The sequence below is a fragment of the Mandrillus leucophaeus genome, unplaced genomic scaffold, assembly GCF_000951045.1.
Source record: "Mandrillus leucophaeus isolate KB7577 unplaced genomic scaffold, Mleu.le_1.0 Scaffold980, whole genome shotgun sequence".
In the NCBI taxonomy this organism is placed as follows: Eukaryota; Metazoa; Chordata; class Mammalia; order Primates; family Cercopithecidae; genus Mandrillus; species Mandrillus leucophaeus.
This window is the reverse complement of record NW_012110697.1, coordinates 408,038-428,414: the sequence shown is the minus strand read 5'-3', so window position 1 is coordinate 428,414 and position 20,377 is coordinate 408,038. Positions and strand designations below refer to the sequence as shown.

Below are 20,377 nucleotides of genomic sequence, written 5' to 3'. Positions count from 1 at the left end.
CCCTGGGTACTCCTCCCTGATCACAGTACTATTATCATCATCATTCCCTTGCATTTCTTTTTACTTTAACTACAAATATATTTAGCCCCTCAATTTAAAAAAAGTATTAATTTGCATACTTTTAATCTCTAGGTAAATAGCATTACATTGTAGGTACTTTTCTGCAACTTCTTTTTTGTTTAACATTATAGTTGTGAGATTCACTTCTCTTGAAATTTGTAATTCCAGTTACATCTAGTTAATTTAATTTCTTACTCCATTTAAATTTATTATGGTTACTGATTATTTCTATTATCTTATTTTGGCCTTTCTAGTTTTTCCTAAGCATCCTCTTTTTATCTTTTCCTGGTAACTTTTAAATTGATTAGATTATCTTATTCAATTGTTTCCCTCAACTGATTTAGAAGTGCACACTTTACTTCTAATACGCAAGATTTAGCCTTTTTAAATTTACGTTTAACAAAGTTTAACATTATTCAGTATTGCTATATTTTTCATAACAATTCAACTCCAGTCAAATATTTCTCTTACTACCTATTACTTGTGACTAATATTTTTAATTTTTACCCACAAATTAAACATTATTGTTGTTGCTTAACATAGTAAATATTTATATTTATCAACTTTATCAATTCCATTGATCACTATTTTCCTGTATCTTACATTTTCCTTTTGAGATCATTTTCTTTTTTCCTGACAAAGTATATTAAGTCTGATGATGGCAAATGCTCTCAGTTTTTGCTTGTCTAAAAAGTATCCTTGTTTTACCTTCATGTTGGGAACAGCCTTCCAAATCTGGTCATAAACTGTTCGTGAGGGCCATGACACCCATGCTGCAGGTTGTGGGTTTACCGGAATAAGGGCAAGGAACCCCTGGCCCACCCAGGGCAGAAAACCTCTTAAAGGCATTCCTAAACCACAAAAAACAGCATGAGTGATCTGTGCCTTAAGGACATGTTCCTGCTGCATAACTAGCCAGATAACTAGCCAGAGCCCATCCCTTTGTTTCGGCCCATCCCTTTGTTTCCCATAAGGAATACTTTTAGTAAATCTATAATCTATAGAAACAATGCTTATCACTGGCTTGCTGTCAATAAATATGAGGGTAAATATCTGTTCAGGGCTCTCAGCTCTGAAGGCTGTGAGACCCCTGATTTCCCACTATTTCTGTGTGTCTTTAATTCCTCTAGCGCCCCCTGGGTTAGGGTCTCCACGACCCAGCTGGTCTCAACACCTTCACTCTTGAATAATTTGTTGATAAGCAGTTCTAGGTTGGTAATTATTTTCTGTTCACGCTTGAGATATTATTCCACTAGATTGTGTTGTTGCAGCTGAGGTGTCAGGTGTCTTTCTAATTGTCATTTCTTAGGTCGGGCACAGTAGCTCATGCCTGTAATCTCAGCACTTTGGAAGGCCGAGGTGGGTGGGCCAATTGAGGTCAGGAGTTGGAGACCATACTGGCCAACATGGCAAAACCCATCTCTACTAAAAATATAAAAATTAGCTGGCTGTGGTGGCACACGCCCATAATCCCAGGTACTCAGGAAGCTGAGGCAGGAGAATCGCTTGAATCCAGGAGGTGGAGGTTGCAGTGAGCTGAGATCCTGCCACTGCACTCCACCCTGAGCAACAGAGAGACTCCATCTCAAAAAAAAAAAAAAAGGGCATTTCTTTATAGATAATCTGTCTTCTTTCTGACTACTTTTAATAACTCTCTTTTTCTAGTTTTACTATGATGAAACTAGGTATAGTTTTGTTTTTATTTATCCTACTTGAAACTCATTTTGTTTACTGAATCTGAGGATTCATATCTTTCTTTAATTCTAGAAAACAATCAGCTATTGTTTCATCAAATATTTTCTCTGTCCTCTTCTCTGACTCCTCTCTTCTGGGACACCAGAATCTACAAAGAACTAAAACAAATTTACAAGAAAAAAAACAACCCCATCAAAAAGTGGGCAAAGGATATAAACAGACGCTTCTCAAAAGAAGACATTCATACAGCCAACAGACACATGAAAAAATGCTCATCACTGGCCATAAGAGAAATGCAAATCAAAACCACAATGAGATACCATCTCACACCAGTTAGAATGGCAAACATTAAAAAGTCAGGAAACAACAGGTGCTGGAGAGGATGTGGAGAAATAGGAACACTTTTACACTGTTAGTGGGAGTGTAAACTAGTTCAATCATTGTAGAAGACAGTGTGGTGATTCCTCAAGGATCTAGAACCAGAAATACCATTTGACCCAGTCATCCCATTACTGGGTATATACCCAAAGGATTATAAATCATGCTACTATAAAGACACATGCACACATATGTTTATTGCAGCACTATTCACAATAGCAAAAACTTGGAACCAACCCAAATGTCCATCAACAATAGACTGGATTAAGAAAATGTGGCATGGCCGGCACGGTGGCTCCTGCCTGTAATCCCAGCACTTTGGGAAGCTGAGACGGGCAGATCATGAGGTCAGGAGATCAAGACCATCCTGGCTAACACGGTGAAATGCTGTCTCTACTAAAAATACAATAACCCCTTTAGCCAGGCATGGTGGCGGGTGCCTGTAGTCCCAGCTACACGGGAGGCTGAGGCAGGAGAATGGCATGAGCCCAGGGGACAGAGCTTGCAGTGAGCCGAGATCGCGCCACTGCACTCCAGCCTGGGCGACAGTGTGAGACTCCATCCCCCCAAAAAAAGAAAGAAAATGTGGCACATATACACCATGGAATACTATGCAGCCATAAAAAAGGGTGAGTTCATGTCCTTTGTAGGGACATGGATGAAGCTGAAAACCATCATTCTGAGCAAACTACCACAAGGACAGAAAACCAAACACCATATGTTCTCACTCATAGGTGGGAATTGAACAATGAGAACACTTGGACACAAGGTGGGGAACATCACACACCAGGGCCTGTCGTGGAGTGGGGGGAGGGGGGAGGGATAGCATTAGAAGGAATACCTAATGTAAATGATGAGTTAATGGGTGCAGCACACCAACATGGCACATGTACACATATGTAACAAACCTGCACGTTGTGGTCATGTACCCCAGAACTTAAAGTATAATAAAAAAATTTGAATCGTCACATTTTAATTTTTCAAAGTTCAGGTTGGTTCTTTATCAATTCTGCTGGTATTTTTTGATAGCATCTTGTCCCTTTCTCATGTTTTTAATTTCTTTTCTTTCTTAAACATTTGAAACTTAGTAATTTATATTCTATATCTCTAAATTCTAACATTTTAAATCCTTGATTGTCTAATTCTGCTGTTTGTTGTTGTTGTTGTTGTTGTTGTTGTTTTGACACTTCTTCAGAGTGCTTTGTTTATTTGTGTGTTTTGTAATTTTGGATTGTATGTTTCTGTTTGACAGGACTTTATCTGTTGAAATCCTGTGAAACCAAACCAAGTGAAGATTTATGTCTTCTATCTGTGACATTTAATTTAAATTATTGGGTTAGAGCCTCCTAGGCCAAGTAGGTAACAATTAATTCAAACCACAAATATGATGGAGGACAGGAAAACAGATAAAACTTCTCAGAGAATAGTAATTTTTTTTTACAACCAATCCTAGACAAGAGCAAAGCCTAGAGAAACAAGTTTCCAAGCCATGTTCTTTGATACCAGGTGGACTTTTAAAGTTTACTTTTTCTCTGAGAACACAGTCCAAGGGCTTTATGCAGGGGTCTCAGTTCCAAATTTGCTTCAATCTCAGGCATTGTTTCCTGCCACCCAAGCCTCTTGGTTACTGAAATTAAAAGCCACAAAACACCTGTTAAAGACAATTATTCAGTGACATTTCATAAAGTGAGGTAAGGAAGATTTTCCATCACAATAAGTATAGGTACCACTACAATGTGGTCTTGCAGTGGGAGAGATTGGGCTCAACTCTGTAGATGAACAATAAATAAGAGAAAAATATCAAGGGTAAGAGGGATTCTGGCTAACACAAACTAATGAGATTCATGTGAAGATAGGCCAAGGTGATCAGACATCACCCAGGGGATGGTGAAGGATGAGGGGCCTGATCAGAGATTGAGAATGATCAGATATCAAAGGTGAGGGGGTTCTTGCTAAACTGACTTAGCAAGGCTCTTTGCGAAAACTGGATTTTACAAAGAGGTGTACAAATAAGCCTAAAAGGTTCAGAAGCCTGACTAAAGTTTGGCCAAGCAAATAATCTTTATCATAACCTCAGTCCCAAGACACATTTCATTTTTTGGCCTCTGGGATTTTTTTATTTTTCTAGCTAACTTGGCAACACATTTTTTTTTTTTTTTTTTTTTTTTTGAGACAGAGTCTTGCTCTGTCGCCCAGGCTGGGGTGCAGTGGCCGGATCTCAGCTCACTGCAAGCTCCGCCTCCCAGGTTTAGACCATTCTCCTGCCTCAGCCTCCCGAGTAGCTGGGACTACAGGCGCCCGCCACCTCGCCCGGCTAGTTTTTTGTATTTTTTAGTAGAGACGGGGTTTCACCGTGTTAGCCAGGATGGTCTCGATCTCCTGACCTCGTGATCCGCCCGTCTCGGCCTCCCAAAGTGCTGGGATTACAGGCTTGAGCCACCGCGCCTGGCCGGCAACACATTTAAACAGAGGTATGTTTAATTTTATCCAGCATATCCAGGAATTTTAAACTGGGAGTTTTTTAAACTATACATGCCACTATAATGTTCCCCTCATATGGTTTTCAAAGGTCACTCAGCTTGCAATGTGTGAAATAGTTTGGAGAGGAGAAACATGCAAAAGCAGGAAGACCTACTAGGAGACTATTGCAGATATTTACACAAGACAGAATAACTCATAAGAGGATTGTGATGGCAGAGACAGAGGGAATATGAGGAAATTTCAAAATGTTTGTGGAAAAAATGAATTAAAAGATAAAAAATATAAAATATAAACTTTATTTCTCAACATAAATTCCACCAAGTTCAAGACACTTTTGTAAGAAATGACACCAGCCATTTAGTACACCCTAAAGAACTGAGAGTCCTGGAGACTTAACCATGTCAAAACAGTACTTTTTACATTATTAACTGAAGAAAACTGTGTGCCCTTGACAGATGTTTTTAAGATTAGGAAACAAAAAGAAGTCAGAAGGGGCCAAATCAGGTGGATGCCTAATGATTTCCCATTGAAACACTAACAAAATTGTTCTTGTTTGATGAGATACATGAGCAGAAGCATTGTCGCAGTGGAGAAGAACTGTCTGGTGAAGCTTTCTCAGGTGTTTTTCTGCTAAAGCTTTGGCTAACTTTCTCAAAACACTCTCAATAGGCAAATTAATGTTATCATTCTTTGGTCCTCCACAAAGTCAACAAGAAAAATACCTTGAGTATCCCAAAAAAACTGTTGCCACTACCTTTGCTCTTGACTGGTCTGCTTTGTTTTGACTTCCTCCTCTTGATAGCCATTGCTTTGCTTGTGCTTTTTCTTCAGGATCATACTGGTGAAGCCATGTTTCATCTCCTGTTACAATTCTTTGATGAAATGCTTCAGGATTGTATTAGTCTGTTTTCACACTGCTATAAAGAACTGCTGGGGACTGAGTAATTTATAAACAAAATAGGTTTAATTGAGTCACGGTTCTGCATGTCTCAGGAGGCCTCAGGAAACTTAAAATCATGGTGGAAGGCAAAGGGGAAGCAAAGCCCTTCTTCACATGGTGGTAGGAAAGAGTGAGTGAAAAGCCCAGAGGAGACTGCTGTTTATAAAACCATCAGATCTCATGGGAACACCCTCACTATCATGAAGACAGCATGGGGGAAACTGCCCCGATGATCCAATCACCTCCCACCAGGTCTTTCCCTCAATAGCTGGGGATTACAATTAAAGATGAGATTTGGGTGAGATCACAAAGCCATATCAAGGATCTTGACCCCACTTGTTTAAACTTTCCACTGAAAGCTCTGCTCTTATCTGTAGCAGATCTGAGTACAACAGTTTTGTCACCCATCAAGTGGAAAGTTTACTCCACTGTAATTTTTCAGTCAGAATTGTGTAAACTGAACCAATTGAGATGTTTCTTGTGTTGGCTATTGTTTCTGCTGTTCTCTTCAATTAGGGCACAAACAAGATGAATTTTTTTCCTCACAAAGTGATGTGGATACTCTGCCACTATCTATATCTTCAACATCATCTCCTCCCCATTTTGTTGAGATGGGGTCTCACTCTGTTGCCCAGGCTGGACCACAGTGGCTCAATCATAGCTCACTGCAATCTTGAACTACTGGGCTTAAGCAATCCTCCTGCCTCAGCCTCCCAAGACACTGGGACTACATGTGTGCACCACCACACCTGGCTAATTTTTAAATTTTTAGTACAGATAAGGTCTTGCCATGTTACCCAGGCTGGTCTCAAACTCCTGGACTTGAGAGAGCCTCGTGCATAATCCTCCCAAAGTACTGGGATTACAGGCATGAGCCACCATGCTTGGACATCTCCTCGTTTCTTAAAATGAGTTATGCATTTGTAGACTGCTGATTTATTTGGGGCATTGTCCTCATAAATTTTTCATAAAGCATCAATTTCATCGTTCTTCACCACAAATTCCGTGTTTGTTCTTGCTTCAATTTTCACAGAATTCAGATTGCTTTAATAGGGGCTCTTTTCAAACTGTCTTAGCCTTCTTAGTGCCTCAGATCCTGTTCAGACATGTTATATAACAAGTCAATACAAGTTTATTTTGGTGTAAAAAAATTTGGAACCCTATGTAGTTTTTAGCATAATACACATTTTCCATGAACTTTTCAAAGACTCCTCTTAGATAAACCTGGGAGAGATTCAGTATTTAAAATCAATAGGGTTTCGGATGTCCAAGAAGAGATGTGTACTGAAAGGTTTTTATAGGGGTTAGGAGCTCAGATGAGAGATCCGAGTTGCATAGGAGATTTGGGATGTCTTCTGTTAAAGCCTGGTAACTGAATTCAAGGCATAGATCCCTGGCGTAAAGTGCAGAGTGGGAAGAGAAGGTCCTAGGACCCAGCTCTGAGGAATACCAATATTTTAAGAACTTAGCAGAGGTGGAGCAAGCATCAGAGACTGAAAAAAGGTAGGAGAAAGACCCAGAAGAGAATGTCTTTCACCGAGGCCAAACATTTTCAAAGAGAGGAAGGAATCAGCAGTTGCCCAATGATACAGACAGGTCAAGAAAACTAACTGAAAACTAGGGATTAGATTTGTTGACACATGGGAAACATGTTCTTGGAGAGTGAGGAAATGAATGATAAAGGCACAAACCCTATAGGAGTGAAGAAAGAAGTAGAAAATGGCAAACACACTTTTGGGAAGTTTGGCTATGGAGGCAAAAATAATAATAATAATAATAGCTAGAGGAAAAACAGGTCTGGAGAAGAGTTATTTTAATATGAGGGGACCTTTGGAATGTTTAAATGCGGATAGAAAGGAGCCAGCAGGAAGAGAGAGAAGAAAAAACTGGCCGAGTGGAAAGAAATCCAGACTACCGGTGGAAGGGTTCTCTTGCATTACTGACCCGCCAACTTAATAGATATCCAGAATTCTGAGGTCTGGGTAGCTTCGGGTTTTAAGTGAAGGGTTTTGTTGGTTGAGTTTGGTTTGGCTGGTTTTCTACACTAAAACCTTCCCTCCTCCGCCTTTTCTGGGTCCATCGGTCTAATCCCTCCCACCTCGCTTGCTAGAGAAACACACAGCCTATATTTACAAGCTTTTCCGGGTCGCCGAGAAAGGCCACGCACAGGGTTGCGACCTCGATTGGAACCCGCTTCCCGAAAGGGACATGCGCAGAGAGGTCCTGGTCGCGTTTGAAGTGAGGCAAACTCTAAACCTTACGCAGGCGCGTTAGGTGCTAGTCGCTATGCGTGTGCTTGTGGGTGAGGGACTGCAGAAAGGGAGAGTGCCGGGCGGGCTTAGTCGGAGATTGAGCGCTGGGAATCCGCTTCCGGGAGGGCACTGTCTAGTGCACTGGTAACCTGGCCTTGGCCGCCTAGCCCGAGAAGCCGAATCTCCCTAATCCCTGTGACCTGTGTCACCTCTGCATCGCGGGGAGGGGGAGAAGTGGGGAGCAGTCTGGTGTCAGATGGGCTGGCGCCGGAAGAGGGGGGCCACAGCGGGGACGAAAGGCGTCCCCACCCCGACTCCCCGGGAATATAAGCAATTTGTATTTTCCGATCAGGTGGCGGGACTGGCTTCATTGGGACAGCCCTAAGCCAGCTGCTGAACGCCAGAGGCCACGAAGTGACCTTGGTCTCCCGACAGCCCGGGCCCGGCCGGATCACGTGGGTAAGTCCATCCTCTGGAAGCGGGTGGGAGGGCAGAGTTGGGCGGTGCAGGGGCACTGTGTGCTTTCTCCAACAGGATGAGCTGGCTGCATCTGGGCTGCCGAGCTGCGATGCCGCCGTCAACCTGGCCGGAGAGAACATCCTCAACCCTCTCCGAAGGTCAGCCTGGGCCCTAAAGCTGATACCCACTAGAGCACAGGGAGGAGAGTGTACCACTGATGAGAACCTGTGAGCTAAGGGTAATGGAGCTCCCAGATTCTGAACTAAACCGATATCCCAGACTACTCATTCTGCTCCACTTCTCCACCCAGTCAGCCAATTGGCTTAAGTCCTCAGGTATAACTCAGGATGCCCAGAAAATGTATGCCCTTTCCCTCTACAAGAGACGTTGACTGTTTCTGTTAAGCCAAAATTCAGGGCTTTACTAGAAATGGGTATGAAATAGTTCCCAGGAAAAGATAGAGAGAGGGATATGTGCACCTATGTATTTAGTGGCTTTTTATTTCCCATGTTTCTCCTGCAGATGGAATGAAACCTTCCAAAAAGAGGTTCTCCGCAGCCGCCTAGATACCACCCAATTGCTGGCTAAAGCCATCACCAAAGCCCCACAACCCCCCAAGGCCTGGGTCTTAGTCACAGGTGTAGGTATGCCCCCTAAATCACCAGCCCCTCATATTAGCCATGGGAAGGGGGTAACTCAGACCTCTGTAGCTGTGCACACACCCAAGCACTGGTTTTTTCCAGGCAAAATGACTTCCTAGGCCCTTGATCCATGCATGTTTCTCCTAACCTTTGTGTACTTTCACTAAGAAACTGAGATCCTGAAAAAGAGTGAGGAGTGGCATCACTCTTAGTGCCAGGGAAAAGTCCACCTATTCCAAAGTCCCTTACTCCTCACACCATAGTTCTTTAGGAACAGAGTTCCTGGTCACCTCTGGGACCAAGTAATTGCAAACAATTATAATGCACACACCAGCCACTATTTGAAGTGTTTTATGCTTACTATCATTTATTCCTTACAACAACCCTATGAGGTAGGTACTATTATTCCCATTTTAAAGATGTGAAAATTCTATACAGAGAGGTTAAGTAACTTGCATCAAGTCACAGAGTTAAAAATGAGGGAGCTGATTAAAACTCAGGCAGCCTGGTACCCAAGTTCCTGTTCTTAACCACTACACTCTAGCAGCCTCTAAGTTTAGCCCTGCAACCAGAGTTCCTCCAGGGAAGGAACACTTCAGGTCCTGGAAAAGTTCAAGGGGAAAATATCCAAATGGCTCTGTCTCCAAATGGGGAGATCCTAAGGGCCAAAGAAGGTGAGGCCAAGGGAAGCCTCCACTACAGAGAGCCAGGCAGGACCAAGGACACCCAGGGCAAATGAGTGTGTTCCACCGGCAGCTTACTACCAGCCCAGTCGGACTGCGGAGTATGATGAAGACAGCCCAGGAGGGGACTTTGACTTTTTCTCCAACCTCGTAACCAAATGGGAAGCTGCAGCCAGGCTTCCTGGAGATTCTACACGCCAGGTGGTGGTGCGCTCGGGTGAGAAACAGGGGCCTGGGTATCAGACAGGGTTGGAATGTCTTCTTTGGGCTGGGGAAGTGATGGGATTAGGAGAGCTGATAGGATTAGGAGAGCTGAGATTACAGAGTGAGAGGATGCTACCACTTCTAGCCAACCTGCAGATGAGAAGGTATGAAGTCTTAGAGAGCCATACTGCTCACTTCTGTTACAGAGCCAAGTCAGCATGGGGAGAGTGAGGAAGGGGAAACAGAAACCAGGAGGAGCAGTGGGGCTGCTTCAAGGCTGAGAGGACCTCTGTACCTTCCCTCTTGCCTGCTGTAGGGGTTGTACTGGGCCGTGGGGGTGGTGCCATCAGCCACATGCTGCTGCCCTTTCGGCTGGGCCTGGGGGGCCCCATCGGCTCAGGCCACCAATTCTTCCCCTGGATACACATCGGGGACCTGGCAGGAATCCTGACCCATGCTCTTGAAGCAAACCACGTGCACGGGGTCCTGAATGGAGTGGCTCCATCCTCCGCCACTAATGCTGAGTTTGCCCAGGCCTTGGGTGCTGCCCTGGGCCACCGAGCCTTCATCCCTGTCCCCAGCACTATAGTGCAAGCTGTCTTTGGGCGAGAGCGTGCCATCATGCTGCTGGAGGGCCAGAAGGTGATCCCACGGCGAACACTGGCTACTGGCTACCAGTACTCCTTCCCAGAGCTAGGGGCTGCCTTAAAGGAAATTGTAGCCTAAGTAGGTCATGGCAAGGGCCTGAGGCCTGTCCCTCATAGGCTTCCAGGTTAGGCACTATGAATAGGCTCAGCTCCTCTAGAGAGCTGAAGCCATCTGGTTCTTAGATTTCTCCCCCAGTCCTCTTTCCCATTGTTCTGTTGCTCCACCTTATTGTCTCAAGGCTGTAATCTCATCAGGTTGGGACATTAATCTTTTCAACTCCTTGCAAGATTTCCCAGTTGGGTTTCTCTACATGTCCTGCAGCTGCCCCACTTCTCCTTTATGCTGTGTAGAGAATGCTCTGCAGTTTAGGCAATAAAGATAAATTATCTTACTAACCTTGGCTCATCTCTCTGGCCTAGATTCGCCTACGATTTACTTCAAGGAATGTCACCCTAGATGATTCTTCCCCCAAGACGGGGTTTTGAAAGTTATAATGGGCAGTCTCTCTCATCACCCTCTCCCTTCTTGGTCCTTCAGTTGCCAAAAGAGCTTGTCACAAGTTTGGGACATCTGGTTATGATAAAGGTAGGCACTAGAAGACAGAATGATGATCTATTTCCAGTGGGCCCTGTAGTCACCCTGGATGCTGTCAGAGTGCCATTAGAATGCCAGTAGAGGAAAAGGTGAGGCCCAGGTGTAGGATAGACTTCAGTCTGTGTCACCAAATGGCAAGTGCATTACTAACCACACAGTGGTCCCAGTTTATCAGGCTGCAGCAGAACAAAGCCAACATCCCTGTCTATAAGAAGCTTAGGACTTGCCTCTCATCTGACTGGGGCCACTCACGTCAACCAGCACCATTAGCACAAAAGGGCAGAAGATACTTTTGGTCTACTGTACACCCACCATCACTGAAAGTGAAAAGGGCAAGATACCAATCAAGAACTATAAACAACCCTATCCGGAAAAAAAAAAAAACCTCCCAAGTTTTCATCTAAGACCCTTTTTACCTACCTAAAGCTGTGACATCTGCCATAACTTGATCAGACACAGTTCCCCCAGCCACCGGTTCAGGCCATATTAACCAGTCTCTTCTTCTCAGGGACCTCTGGGTTATCTCTGAATCACTGTCACCTCCTTGACCAGCCTATCTCCAACACACCTGCCCCCAGCCTGGGTCAGTATGGTACAGTGGTGTAAATCACCAAAAAGGGAGGGGTGAGGACACAAGGACCCAAGGACCCTCCCCATCATCATTACATTCTCCATGCAGTATTCAACTCCCTGTGCCATTCAGAGGGAGGCAAAAGTCACGGCCTGGAAAAGATCTTATCCAGAGACTCACCACAGGGCCCACATAGAACAGAATCCAGGGGCACCTGTCCTACTTCTTTATCTGGTCTTGGATTCCAGGAAGTTGACTGGCTCTGTATTGTTCCTGGGGGTATGACCAGCCTCAAAGGTAGACGTAACAGAAAAGCATACTTTAGGCTGCACTAAAGGAAGGAGTACTGATTAATACCGTCTACACAGGGAATGTGCTACCTTGGAGATAGTAAATTCCCTGGCACAGGAGGACTTCAAGCAGACCGAGGGCAATGACCTGTAGGAATCAGGGTGGAGAGAGCATGTTAGTGACAGCAGAGTTGGTCTGGTGGCCAGTCAAGTGCCTTCCAACTCTGGTTATTTCATTTTCCAGATAATTGGTTCATCTAGAACCAACTGGTTCAACTTCCGTTAAGTCTTCCCATCCCCATACACACATACATAAAGCAGAAGTGTGCCTCACTTTATGCAACATATATCTTCCATAGAGAAAATGTTAGGGTTGGATCACATTAATATTGTCATTGCAGAGCATGGCTTCATCGATTTGGTGAAAAATCGATGTGTTCATCTCAACACCAGCAAGTGCATCTAACCAGGGATTTGCCAACAAATTTGTTAGTCTGTAAACAAACACTTGAATACAACAGGAGAGCTGCCATTTATAGGAACCCTGAGAGTATTCTGATAATGCAGTCATCCCTAATTTACCTATTGTATAAATGTGGATTTTGGAGGTTGCTCAAAAGGGATGCAGCCATTATAGGGCATGTTATAGTGAGAATGCAGTGTTAAAATCTAGGGTGTGGACCCTGAAGACAAAGGACCCACATCTCTCTGAAAGTGAGGTTTTGGTTAGAGAGCCTGTGCAGCCACAGGCAGACACACCTGAGACTTGGTCCAAGCACCTTTTCTCCAAGAAGGTTTCCTCTATGTTCTCATTTCTCCTCCCAACAGGTATTTTTACCACTGATTTGTAGGCGGAAGTAAAGCCCAAGCAACTCAATCACAAACAGGCATAGCTGAGACCAGAAGCCAAGTCTCCCTCTGCCTTCTTCACTAGCTCACTCCATCCTATCGTGGCCCCATCCACATAACGCTGCGGCCCTTCCAGGGCCCAGCGTCTCCTTCCACACTCCCAGGAGCTCAGCCAGGGAGTATCCTGTCCTCTGGCCATCCACAGCAGCAGCCAGAGAGAGGAACAGCTTAACTTCCTGTCAGTTCCCGCCCACCCTGCCCTCCACCCCAGCTCAGCTTGGAGGTGGAGCCAACAGTCTCAGTGTCCAGAACTAATCCTCTCCAGCAGCCCCTACTCCCTACAGAAACCCTGTGCTAAAGGCAAAGTTGAGAAGTTAAGGCTGAGCAGAACCTCTTGAGAGCTGGCTGAGGTCCTCACTCGGTAAGATCAGGTCACTTTATGGACCTGTCCCAAAGTGGCTTCCCTGATCCAAAGCATCAACTCAGGGTGCCTCTGGATCAGAGTGTGAGCAGCAGAGGGACTCTCACAGAAAGGGCTGAGCTGGAGGCGGCTGGAGCTGACGGGGCGGCAACCACTCAAGCAGGTGAGGCTCAAAAGTTAAGACTGAGCAGGGCCTCAGACAGTTGGTTAATGTCCCGGCAGTATGGCTCCCGCTGCAGGATGAAGTCCACCTTGTGATCCTGACCCCAAAACACCTCCAGCAGCTGCCGCCGGAGCCGCTCTGTTTCCCGGGTCTTCCGAATGCCACCACTACCTTTTTCCTCTTCTCTCCCGTGCTGCTGTTTACCATGTTCTGCAAAGCCCCTGGAAGGATGCTGAGCCTTAGAAGACCCTTGTGTCCTAGGAAGAAACAGACCAAAAAGAGCTGATGAGCATCCTGGGGGGAAATTAGATCTTAGTGGGCTACCCCTCTCTTAATTGTCCTGCCTATTCTTGGCTTTGGGGGAGAAACCCTGAAGTTCCTGAAGCTGACCACTGAGTGGCAGTATCAACCCACTTCTGAAGGGGAGCTGGGCCGTTCTTTTGGAACCAGGGTGAACTCTGCCACTATTATGATGTAGTTCTAGTCCTAAATGAATCACTTATGTAATGGTCAGTAGAAGGCATGCTGAATACAACTGGATCTCAGTATAAGCAACCGTTTTCCAAATAACTCCATCAAACATGCTGATTAAGAGAAACAGGAAGCAGGTGTTTCCCTACCAGCAAGGAGGTTCTATGTCAGGATCCCCTGGGAAGCTTATAAAGGCCAAGGCAACTCAAACCACTGCAAAATTAAGATCACACTTAATTTTGCTCAAACTGATATCACACTTCCACCCAAGTCTCTGGGCCTGCTGAGAGAGGGCCAGGGGTGGGGGGGGCTGCCTGCAAGTAGTCTAGGGGAAGGATTACCTGGCTGGCTTCTTCAGAAATTCATCCAGGGTGGGGCCGTTTCGTCCCAGTGGGTCATCAGGTACCATGAAGAGGTTTCCCACAAAGGTAAAGGGCAGCAGGCTGGATGGCGAAAGATATGTGGTCACAGAGGGGGCCCTGGCCCACTTCCCAGACGACTGAGACCAGTATCACCAGAAGCTGCTGGCTCCATCCTTCAAGAAAACTTCACGTGCTTCCCAGAGTTTTCACCCCATGGCCAGAGCAGAGCTGGCTTTAGAAAAACATCTGCATCTGTGCCCAATTCTCAGCAGGAGGGCTCCCTCACCGTTCTCTGATGATTGCCATCCACTTCTCAGACTCCTCCGCCAGGTCCCGGAACTGGTCATTGGAGACAATTATCCCATCTGTCTCTTCAGCCAGCTTCACCATGAACCTGTCTCCAAAACCACAGCAACCAAGGGAGGGTTGAAAAATTACCTACTGGGTACAATGTTCACTATTTGGATCATGGTTACATTAAAAGCCTAGACTTCACCACTATGCATTATATCCATGTAGCAAAACTGTACTGGTATCCCCCAAATCTATAAAAATAAAAGGAAAAACCACAGCAACCATTTGAGACTCTCCAAGGCCCCAACCCCAGAAGTTTTACTGACTCCCATGAGTCACTTCTGATGATGGAGATCTGGCCCCCTACCTCACTTGACCCAGCTACAGGCAACTGACTAGATATAAGTGCCATGGGCTAGAGAGGAAACAAAGATGAATCCAAGGTGGTCTCCCAGTAGTATCCTATCTGCTCACCATAGTCCTTTACCCAAAACTTTGTGCCACATTAGTGAACAGTAAGATCTAGCTCTGACTGTCTTCCACCCTGCCCAACCAATCCCTCGCAAATCCAACATGCCCTTCCTTTGAAAAGCCTTTGTGCTCTGCTCCCTTCCTTCCCAGGACCACCATTAGCACCCTAGTAATTCAAATACTGCAACTGAGATCATGCATCACTTCCCAACAAGGGGGTCCCCACCTCTGACCACTCACCCACCCTCAAGTCTCCCCTGCCCTGCCACAAGAAAGCATGCTTATCCCCTACACAAAACTCTCCCACACTTGCCCTTTATTTACCAAATAAAGTCTACACGCCCAGGCCTGGCAGCTAAGGCCTTCTACAGGCCAGCTCAAATCACCCTTACAGCCTTCTCTCTCCCAATATTCCCTAATCCACTCCCAACTCCAGCTAAAATCAATAATCAGATTACACTCTGCTCTCCACATATGTCTTATGCTGACTTCCATATTTCTCCAACTACTTCCTCTATCTGGAAGGCACTTCCCAAGACTTGCTAAGGAAAAGAATCACCAAGGGAACTTTTAAAAAAAATGCCTGGGCTCCACTTCAGTAATTCTGATTCCACAAGACAGGATAGGACTCATGAGGTGGTGGGTGGTGGTCTTTTTAACAGATTTAGAAACCAAGAGATCCCAACCATCCCAGTCTTCTCAACACAAAAACTCACAAATCTCTCCTTTCCCACAAAACCCCAGCCAGAAGGGCGCATTCCTGTAGTGTTTGGTTTATGGTTTCTTTCAGCTCTCTAGTCAAGAATCAGATCTTGTTCCCAGTGTTCCCACCTCCTCCTGCAGGCCATGCACCTAGTACTAAGTGAGCAGTCAGTATTTGAAAGATAGTGTGGTATAGGGGGAACTTGGAGTCAGGATTAGATGTGACAGATATCAGGCTCTGAGCTTCTGTCTGGGAAACAAATTCAGAGAATGACATACAAATGTCTATGGTACACTTGGCCGGACTTGGTGGCTCACGCCTGTAATCCCAGCACTTTGGGAGGCTGACGTGGGCGGATCATGAGGTCAGGAAATCAAGACCACCCTGGCCAACATGGTGAAACCCCATCTCTACTAAAATGCTAAAAATTAGCCAGGCATAGTGGCATGCACCTGAAGTCCCAGCTACTCGGGAGGCTGAGGTAGGGGAATCACTTGAACCCAGAAGGCGGAGGTTGCAGTGAGCCGAAATCATGCCACTGCACTCCAGTATGCGGACAGAGCAAGGCTCTGTCTCAAAAAAACAAAAACAAAAAGTATATGGTACACTTATGGTATGCAAACGGTATTTTCCAGTTAAGCATATTTTACTATGATCGCATTACACAGTATGTTGTTCAGCAACATTCATTCAGTATGCCTATGCTGTGCACCACTGTGTTTATTCACTGTTATTGGGCAAATTCCCAATTTATATTATGTTATCTGCCAACCAGGTCCCACACAACTGGGCAGACACATGCCTTTAACATTCATTAAAACGAACTCAATCTTCAGTTTCAATTCTGTTTCAATGCAGGTGTGGAAAGAAGGTTCCATATCTTGGGTAATCTGTGAAATCTAGACATAAATAGAATAACATTGGGAGAAAGTAAACTGCTTTTTTGTAGAATACCATTTACTTGTTAAGGAATAGAAGGTAAGTGTTTGAAAAGACAAAGTATATATCACTATGGTTTGGAAACTATTTTTAAAAACTGAATAATGCCCTAGAGAATAAAGAACTTGTAAAATTTTTAACTTGGCTCTCTAAAATCTGCTCATTTCTCACACCACCTATGCAGACTATGGTAGAAATGTGCCTTGTATTTTCATTAAAACCATCTGGCAGCTTTGAGGTCTAATTTCCCTTTGCTAAGACAGGTAACCATTCTGACGCTCTGTCTCCACAACTGTAGATTGGAGATATACCCACTGCTACACTTGAGTAGGTCTGTGCAAAGTTACGAAGGAACGTCACTGTACTCTTGCCCAGCACCTTGAGCAAGGCAAGCACATACCTCATCTTTTTCGTATATTCACAAGGAGGGTAAATGAATGGAGGAGGACCCTGAGACAAAGAGGTTAATTCACTAAGAAAAGTTGCACAGTCAAAGTCAATGAGTAGTGCTACATGAGGCTCAAATTCAGATCTTCCAATTCTAAATCCAGTGATCCTTCTATTATACCATGTTTTGTACAGTCCTATTATTCGTGGGTTGTTTCTTCATTTTACTTGTTATTTTGATCTTTACTCTGGTTTCTCCAGAATGTTAGGGAAGTTTCTCTGCATGTTTGGAAATTCAGGTTATAAGAAGACATCGTGTCAGCTATTTATGTAACCAGCTTTCCCACCTTTCCACTAAACCAGTATTTTCTAGACAGTAAGGCACTATACAAATATGAGGTATCATTTTGTTTGATGAATGATGAATAGGCAAACATGGTTGTCTACAGTTCATCTCATCACACCTGCAGGGCAGGTTTACCTACCCGATCGTAAGGCACACAGAGGAGTAACTGGCCCTTACCCACCACCAAGGCTTGGAAAGTGTAAACCACCAGGAGCTTTTCCCTCTCCCTCAATCTTCCACACGGCTCCTTGAATATCAAGCCTGGGGCCAGGAGAGGAGCAAGTACCTGTCATCATAGGAGGAGATCCTCTTGCCATCCATGACTCGTGAGGGTGTGAGGGAGAGCAGGCTGAGGGAATACAGCTTTTGCAGGAAGTGACTCTCTATTAAAAAAGAACATAATAGGGTTCTCCTCAAGGTGGAAACAGAGCCTACCCTGGGACACTGAAGACCAGGCCCAACTCACCTCTGACTTTGGAATCCTTACTGAAGCGCCACTGAGGCACAAAGACAGTTATGTCACGGTGGCCACGGTCCCAGAAGTACTGCACAGCAATGGCAATGCCCCGGCTGGAGAAGTAGTGCTGAAGGCCATGCCTGCAGTGGGAGGGGGTCGGCCAGAGGAGGGGCTTGGCACCCTGGCTACAATGCCAGCCCCTCAGGACATATCCTCCCTCCCCTAGGCCCTCAGCCCCACCAGGTACTCACACCATGGCCACGTTGCTGCCGTCAATGACAATATGGCGGAGGTCTGGCTGGCCAGGCACATTGGCAAGGCACAGTGTGAAAGGATCCTGCAGGGCCTCCTTGAAACGCTGTGTGCCAGTCACCAAGTTGCCCCCTCGGGCACCTCGTTTCCATTGAGGCCCCCGACCCCGTGCCACGCCCTGCTGCTTGTCTCCCCTGTCCCCACCATCTCCCCGGTCTCCCCAGTCACCCCGGTCTCCACAGTGCCATGGGGGTTCTGGTGCAGGCGGAGGGCTGGGCACCCTTGGAGGAGAAGCATTCCCATTGTGGAGCCGCTGGAGGAGGGAGGCTCCTCGGGACTGAGCTGCCCTGTGACAGGAGCCATGGGCACCGGGAGGCTCACGGTGGACACAGACCCCTCCTCCTCCTTGAGTTACCTCCTCCTTCCCCAGGGCCTTCCCTTTCAGGGGTGCTGACTCCCTTAACCCTCCACCCACTGACTGTGGCCTGAGGGCCACTTCTCTCTCCCAGGCCTCTTCCCCAGGCAATTCCTTCCACCCCAAATCCATCTCCCTGGGACCACCCTGTTTCCCTCCCTCCTTTTCCACAGCATAATTGTCTCCCCTTGCTCCCCTGGAATCTCTGGGTCCCACAGATCCAGTGTCCAGGGACTCCCTGCCGTCACTAGGGGGAGCTCTCTCTTCTTGGCACTGAGCACGGAGCAAGCCTGAGCTCCGCCCCTCCCAAGAAGCCAGCGCTCCTGGCCCCTGCCCACTGGACGCCTCCTGCACCAGACTCAGCAGCTCCTCCTGGACAGCCAGGGGCAACTGCAGCAGAGCCTCTCTATGGGCATCCCCCGGCGACTGCAGCAGGGCAGAGAAGTCTCTCAGCACTCCAGTACACTGAGAGGCTCCGGAAGATGGTCCCGGCGTGAAGTCCCAGCTCAGCCGCTCTGTCAGCTCTTCTACCCGGCTCTGAGCCATGACAAAAGCCTCAGTCAGGCCACTGATCATCAGTGTGCCGGGCGCCCTGGGCACCAGATGGGCTGATGTGCTCCAGGCCAGACAGTCAAGGAAGAAGCCCTGGGCTCCCAGAAAGATGCAGTGCAGTTTGGGCGGGTAATGGATTTCATCCTGCAGTTCTGGGCTGCAGAGGCCCTTCAGGTACTCCTGGTTGGGAGGAAGGGAAGGTCAGGAAAAGTAAACTGCTGGAATCCTAACTGGCCTGGGTCACCTCTCCTGGCTCCTTGCTCGCTCCTGAGCTCCAGGATGTCTGAAGTATCCACATGATGTTATTCCCATTTTAGAAATAAGGAAACTGAGACTTCTATCACAAAACTGAGCCATCATGGAACCCCAGCCTAATCCCAAAGGAAGCAATGGGGCCCAGCCTCCCACCTCACAGTGCATTCCTTGGTGGGGCCAACTTGTTCAGCCAGATCTCTCTACTCTACCAAAGAGCACAGAATGATTTTTGCGAGCCTGGGCTATCACAGAAGAAATTAAGCTGAAACTGAAAACAAATATAGAGTTGGAAAGTCCCTCAAAACTCAGGGGCACTGAGGTTGCCAGTGAGACAACCAAGAAGTCGAGATCCTCCCCAGGCCCCTCCTCTTCCCTGCTCTCCTCCGCCCCGGGGGAAAGCGTCCTTGGTGCCTGGAGGGATGGGGGAGAGAAAGAGTTCACCTTGGCTCTGCTGGCGTTTTCCTTAGGGCCCTCCAGCTGCAGCCAGATGTGGGGGTTGTCCGGACAGTCCTTCGGAAGGACACTCACCCCCACGCTGAAGATGCGTTCCACATGAGGCTGCTGTTCCCGAACCTTGTTCTCAGCCTCCGCAGACACCGCAAAGCGGTCTGGGGACGCGGGGCGGGCCTCCCAGGTAGGCATGGCTGCTGCCCCCAGCTCTGGAAGGGAAGAAGGCAGCTCAGAGCCTCACTGCACCCTCAATCCAAATCCTGGTTTGTGGGACTACACCAGCTATCAACAGGTCGCACCTAGTTAAGGCTCTGGTAAACAGCCCCAGTAGGTGACAAGCATCTGAGTCCACTGGAGGTAGGGTGGGAGTATGTCATGCAGGCCTTTCCGGAGAGGAAGTCCCGGTAAACAAGGCTGTCTATCGAGGGTGGGCGTCTGGGCTTTGGAAAACGAAGACCACAGTCCTGAGCAAGAAGGGTGGGGGGCTTCAGCTCTCGGCCTGGAGGCCAGAAGGAGTCTCCTGGGGGACTCTGCAGCTTCTTAAAGACGAATCCTCAGCAGGGGTTTGAACTAGGCTGTCCTCTGGGGGCCCTGGTCTGCCATTTCCAAGGTTCAAGCCACTCCCACCCCTCCCCCAGCCGTCCGCTGCCCCTCTCCGTCACGCCACGAGCACCGCCCAGGGCCCAGGGGCCGG

At 46.8% G+C, this 20,377-nt stretch overlaps 2 protein-coding genes and 1 long non-coding RNA gene across 8 annotated transcripts in view; 1 reads left to right on the top strand and 2 right to left on the bottom strand.

Moving 5' to 3' along the window:
• Positions 1-7,657, bottom strand: part of LOC105532746 — a 51,547-nt gene extending 43,890 nt beyond the window's left edge. Inside the window, exons 1-2 of the long non-coding RNA XR_001005040.1 lie at positions 7,470-7,657; positions 5,369-6,650 (exon numbers count right to left, since the gene is read on the bottom strand). This is a non-coding gene — a long non-coding RNA (uncharacterized LOC105532746). The remainder of the gene's footprint in view (positions 1-5,368; positions 6,651-7,469) is intronic.
• A 47-nt stretch (positions 7,658-7,704) lies between these two features.
• Positions 7,705-10,836, top strand: SDR39U1 (short chain dehydrogenase/reductase family 39U, member 1). 6 transcript variants are annotated; one of them, XM_011971012.1, is made up of 6 exons: positions 7,807-7,856; positions 8,159-8,265; positions 8,341-8,423; positions 8,788-8,909; positions 9,663-9,806; positions 10,110-10,836. In XM_011971012.1, the coding sequence occupies exons 1-6, from the start codon at positions 7,841-7,843 to the stop codon at positions 10,517-10,519; spliced, it is 882 nt and encodes a 293-aa protein (XP_011826402.1). In that variant the 5' UTR covers positions 7,807-7,840; the 3' UTR covers positions 10,520-10,836. The 6 variants fall into 6 exon arrangements, with proteins under 6 accessions (XP_011826404.1, XP_011826402.1, XP_011826403.1 ...); XM_011971014.1 differs by lacking the exons at positions 7,807-7,856; positions 8,788-8,909 and adding an exon at positions 7,705-7,792; XM_011971016.1 differs by lacking the exon at positions 8,788-8,909 and having other exon boundaries at positions 7,843-7,856.
• A 1,373-nt stretch (positions 10,837-12,209) lies between these two features.
• Positions 12,210-20,377, bottom strand: part of KHNYN (KH and NYN domain containing) — a 9,157-nt gene continuing 989 nt past the window's right edge. The window contains exons 2-8 of the mRNA XM_011971018.1: positions 19,675-19,892; positions 18,011-19,158; positions 17,769-17,899; positions 17,589-17,685; positions 14,449-14,556; positions 14,142-14,243; positions 12,210-13,586 (exon numbers count right to left, since the gene is read on the bottom strand). Coding sequence (XP_011826408.1) covers positions 13,337-13,586; positions 14,142-14,243; positions 14,449-14,556; positions 17,589-17,685; positions 17,769-17,899; positions 18,011-19,158; positions 19,675-19,892 — 2,054 coding nt within the window. The 3' untranslated portion in view covers positions 12,210-13,336. The remainder of the gene's footprint in view (positions 13,587-14,141; positions 14,244-14,448; positions 14,557-17,588; positions 17,686-17,768; positions 17,900-18,010; positions 19,159-19,674; positions 19,893-20,377) is intronic.

Excerpts from the sequence above, each read along its gene's own strand:
- SDR39U1 (XM_011971012.1), top strand. Across the intron at positions 8,266-8,340 it reads GGCCCGGCCGGATCACGTGG|GATGAGCTGGCTGCATCTGG; the intron begins GTAAGTCCATCC and ends TTTCTCCAACAG. Across the intron at positions 9,807-10,109 it reads CCAGGTGGTGGTGCGCTCGG|GGGTTGTACTGGGCCGTGGG; the intron begins GTGAGAAACAGG and ends TGCCTGCTGTAG.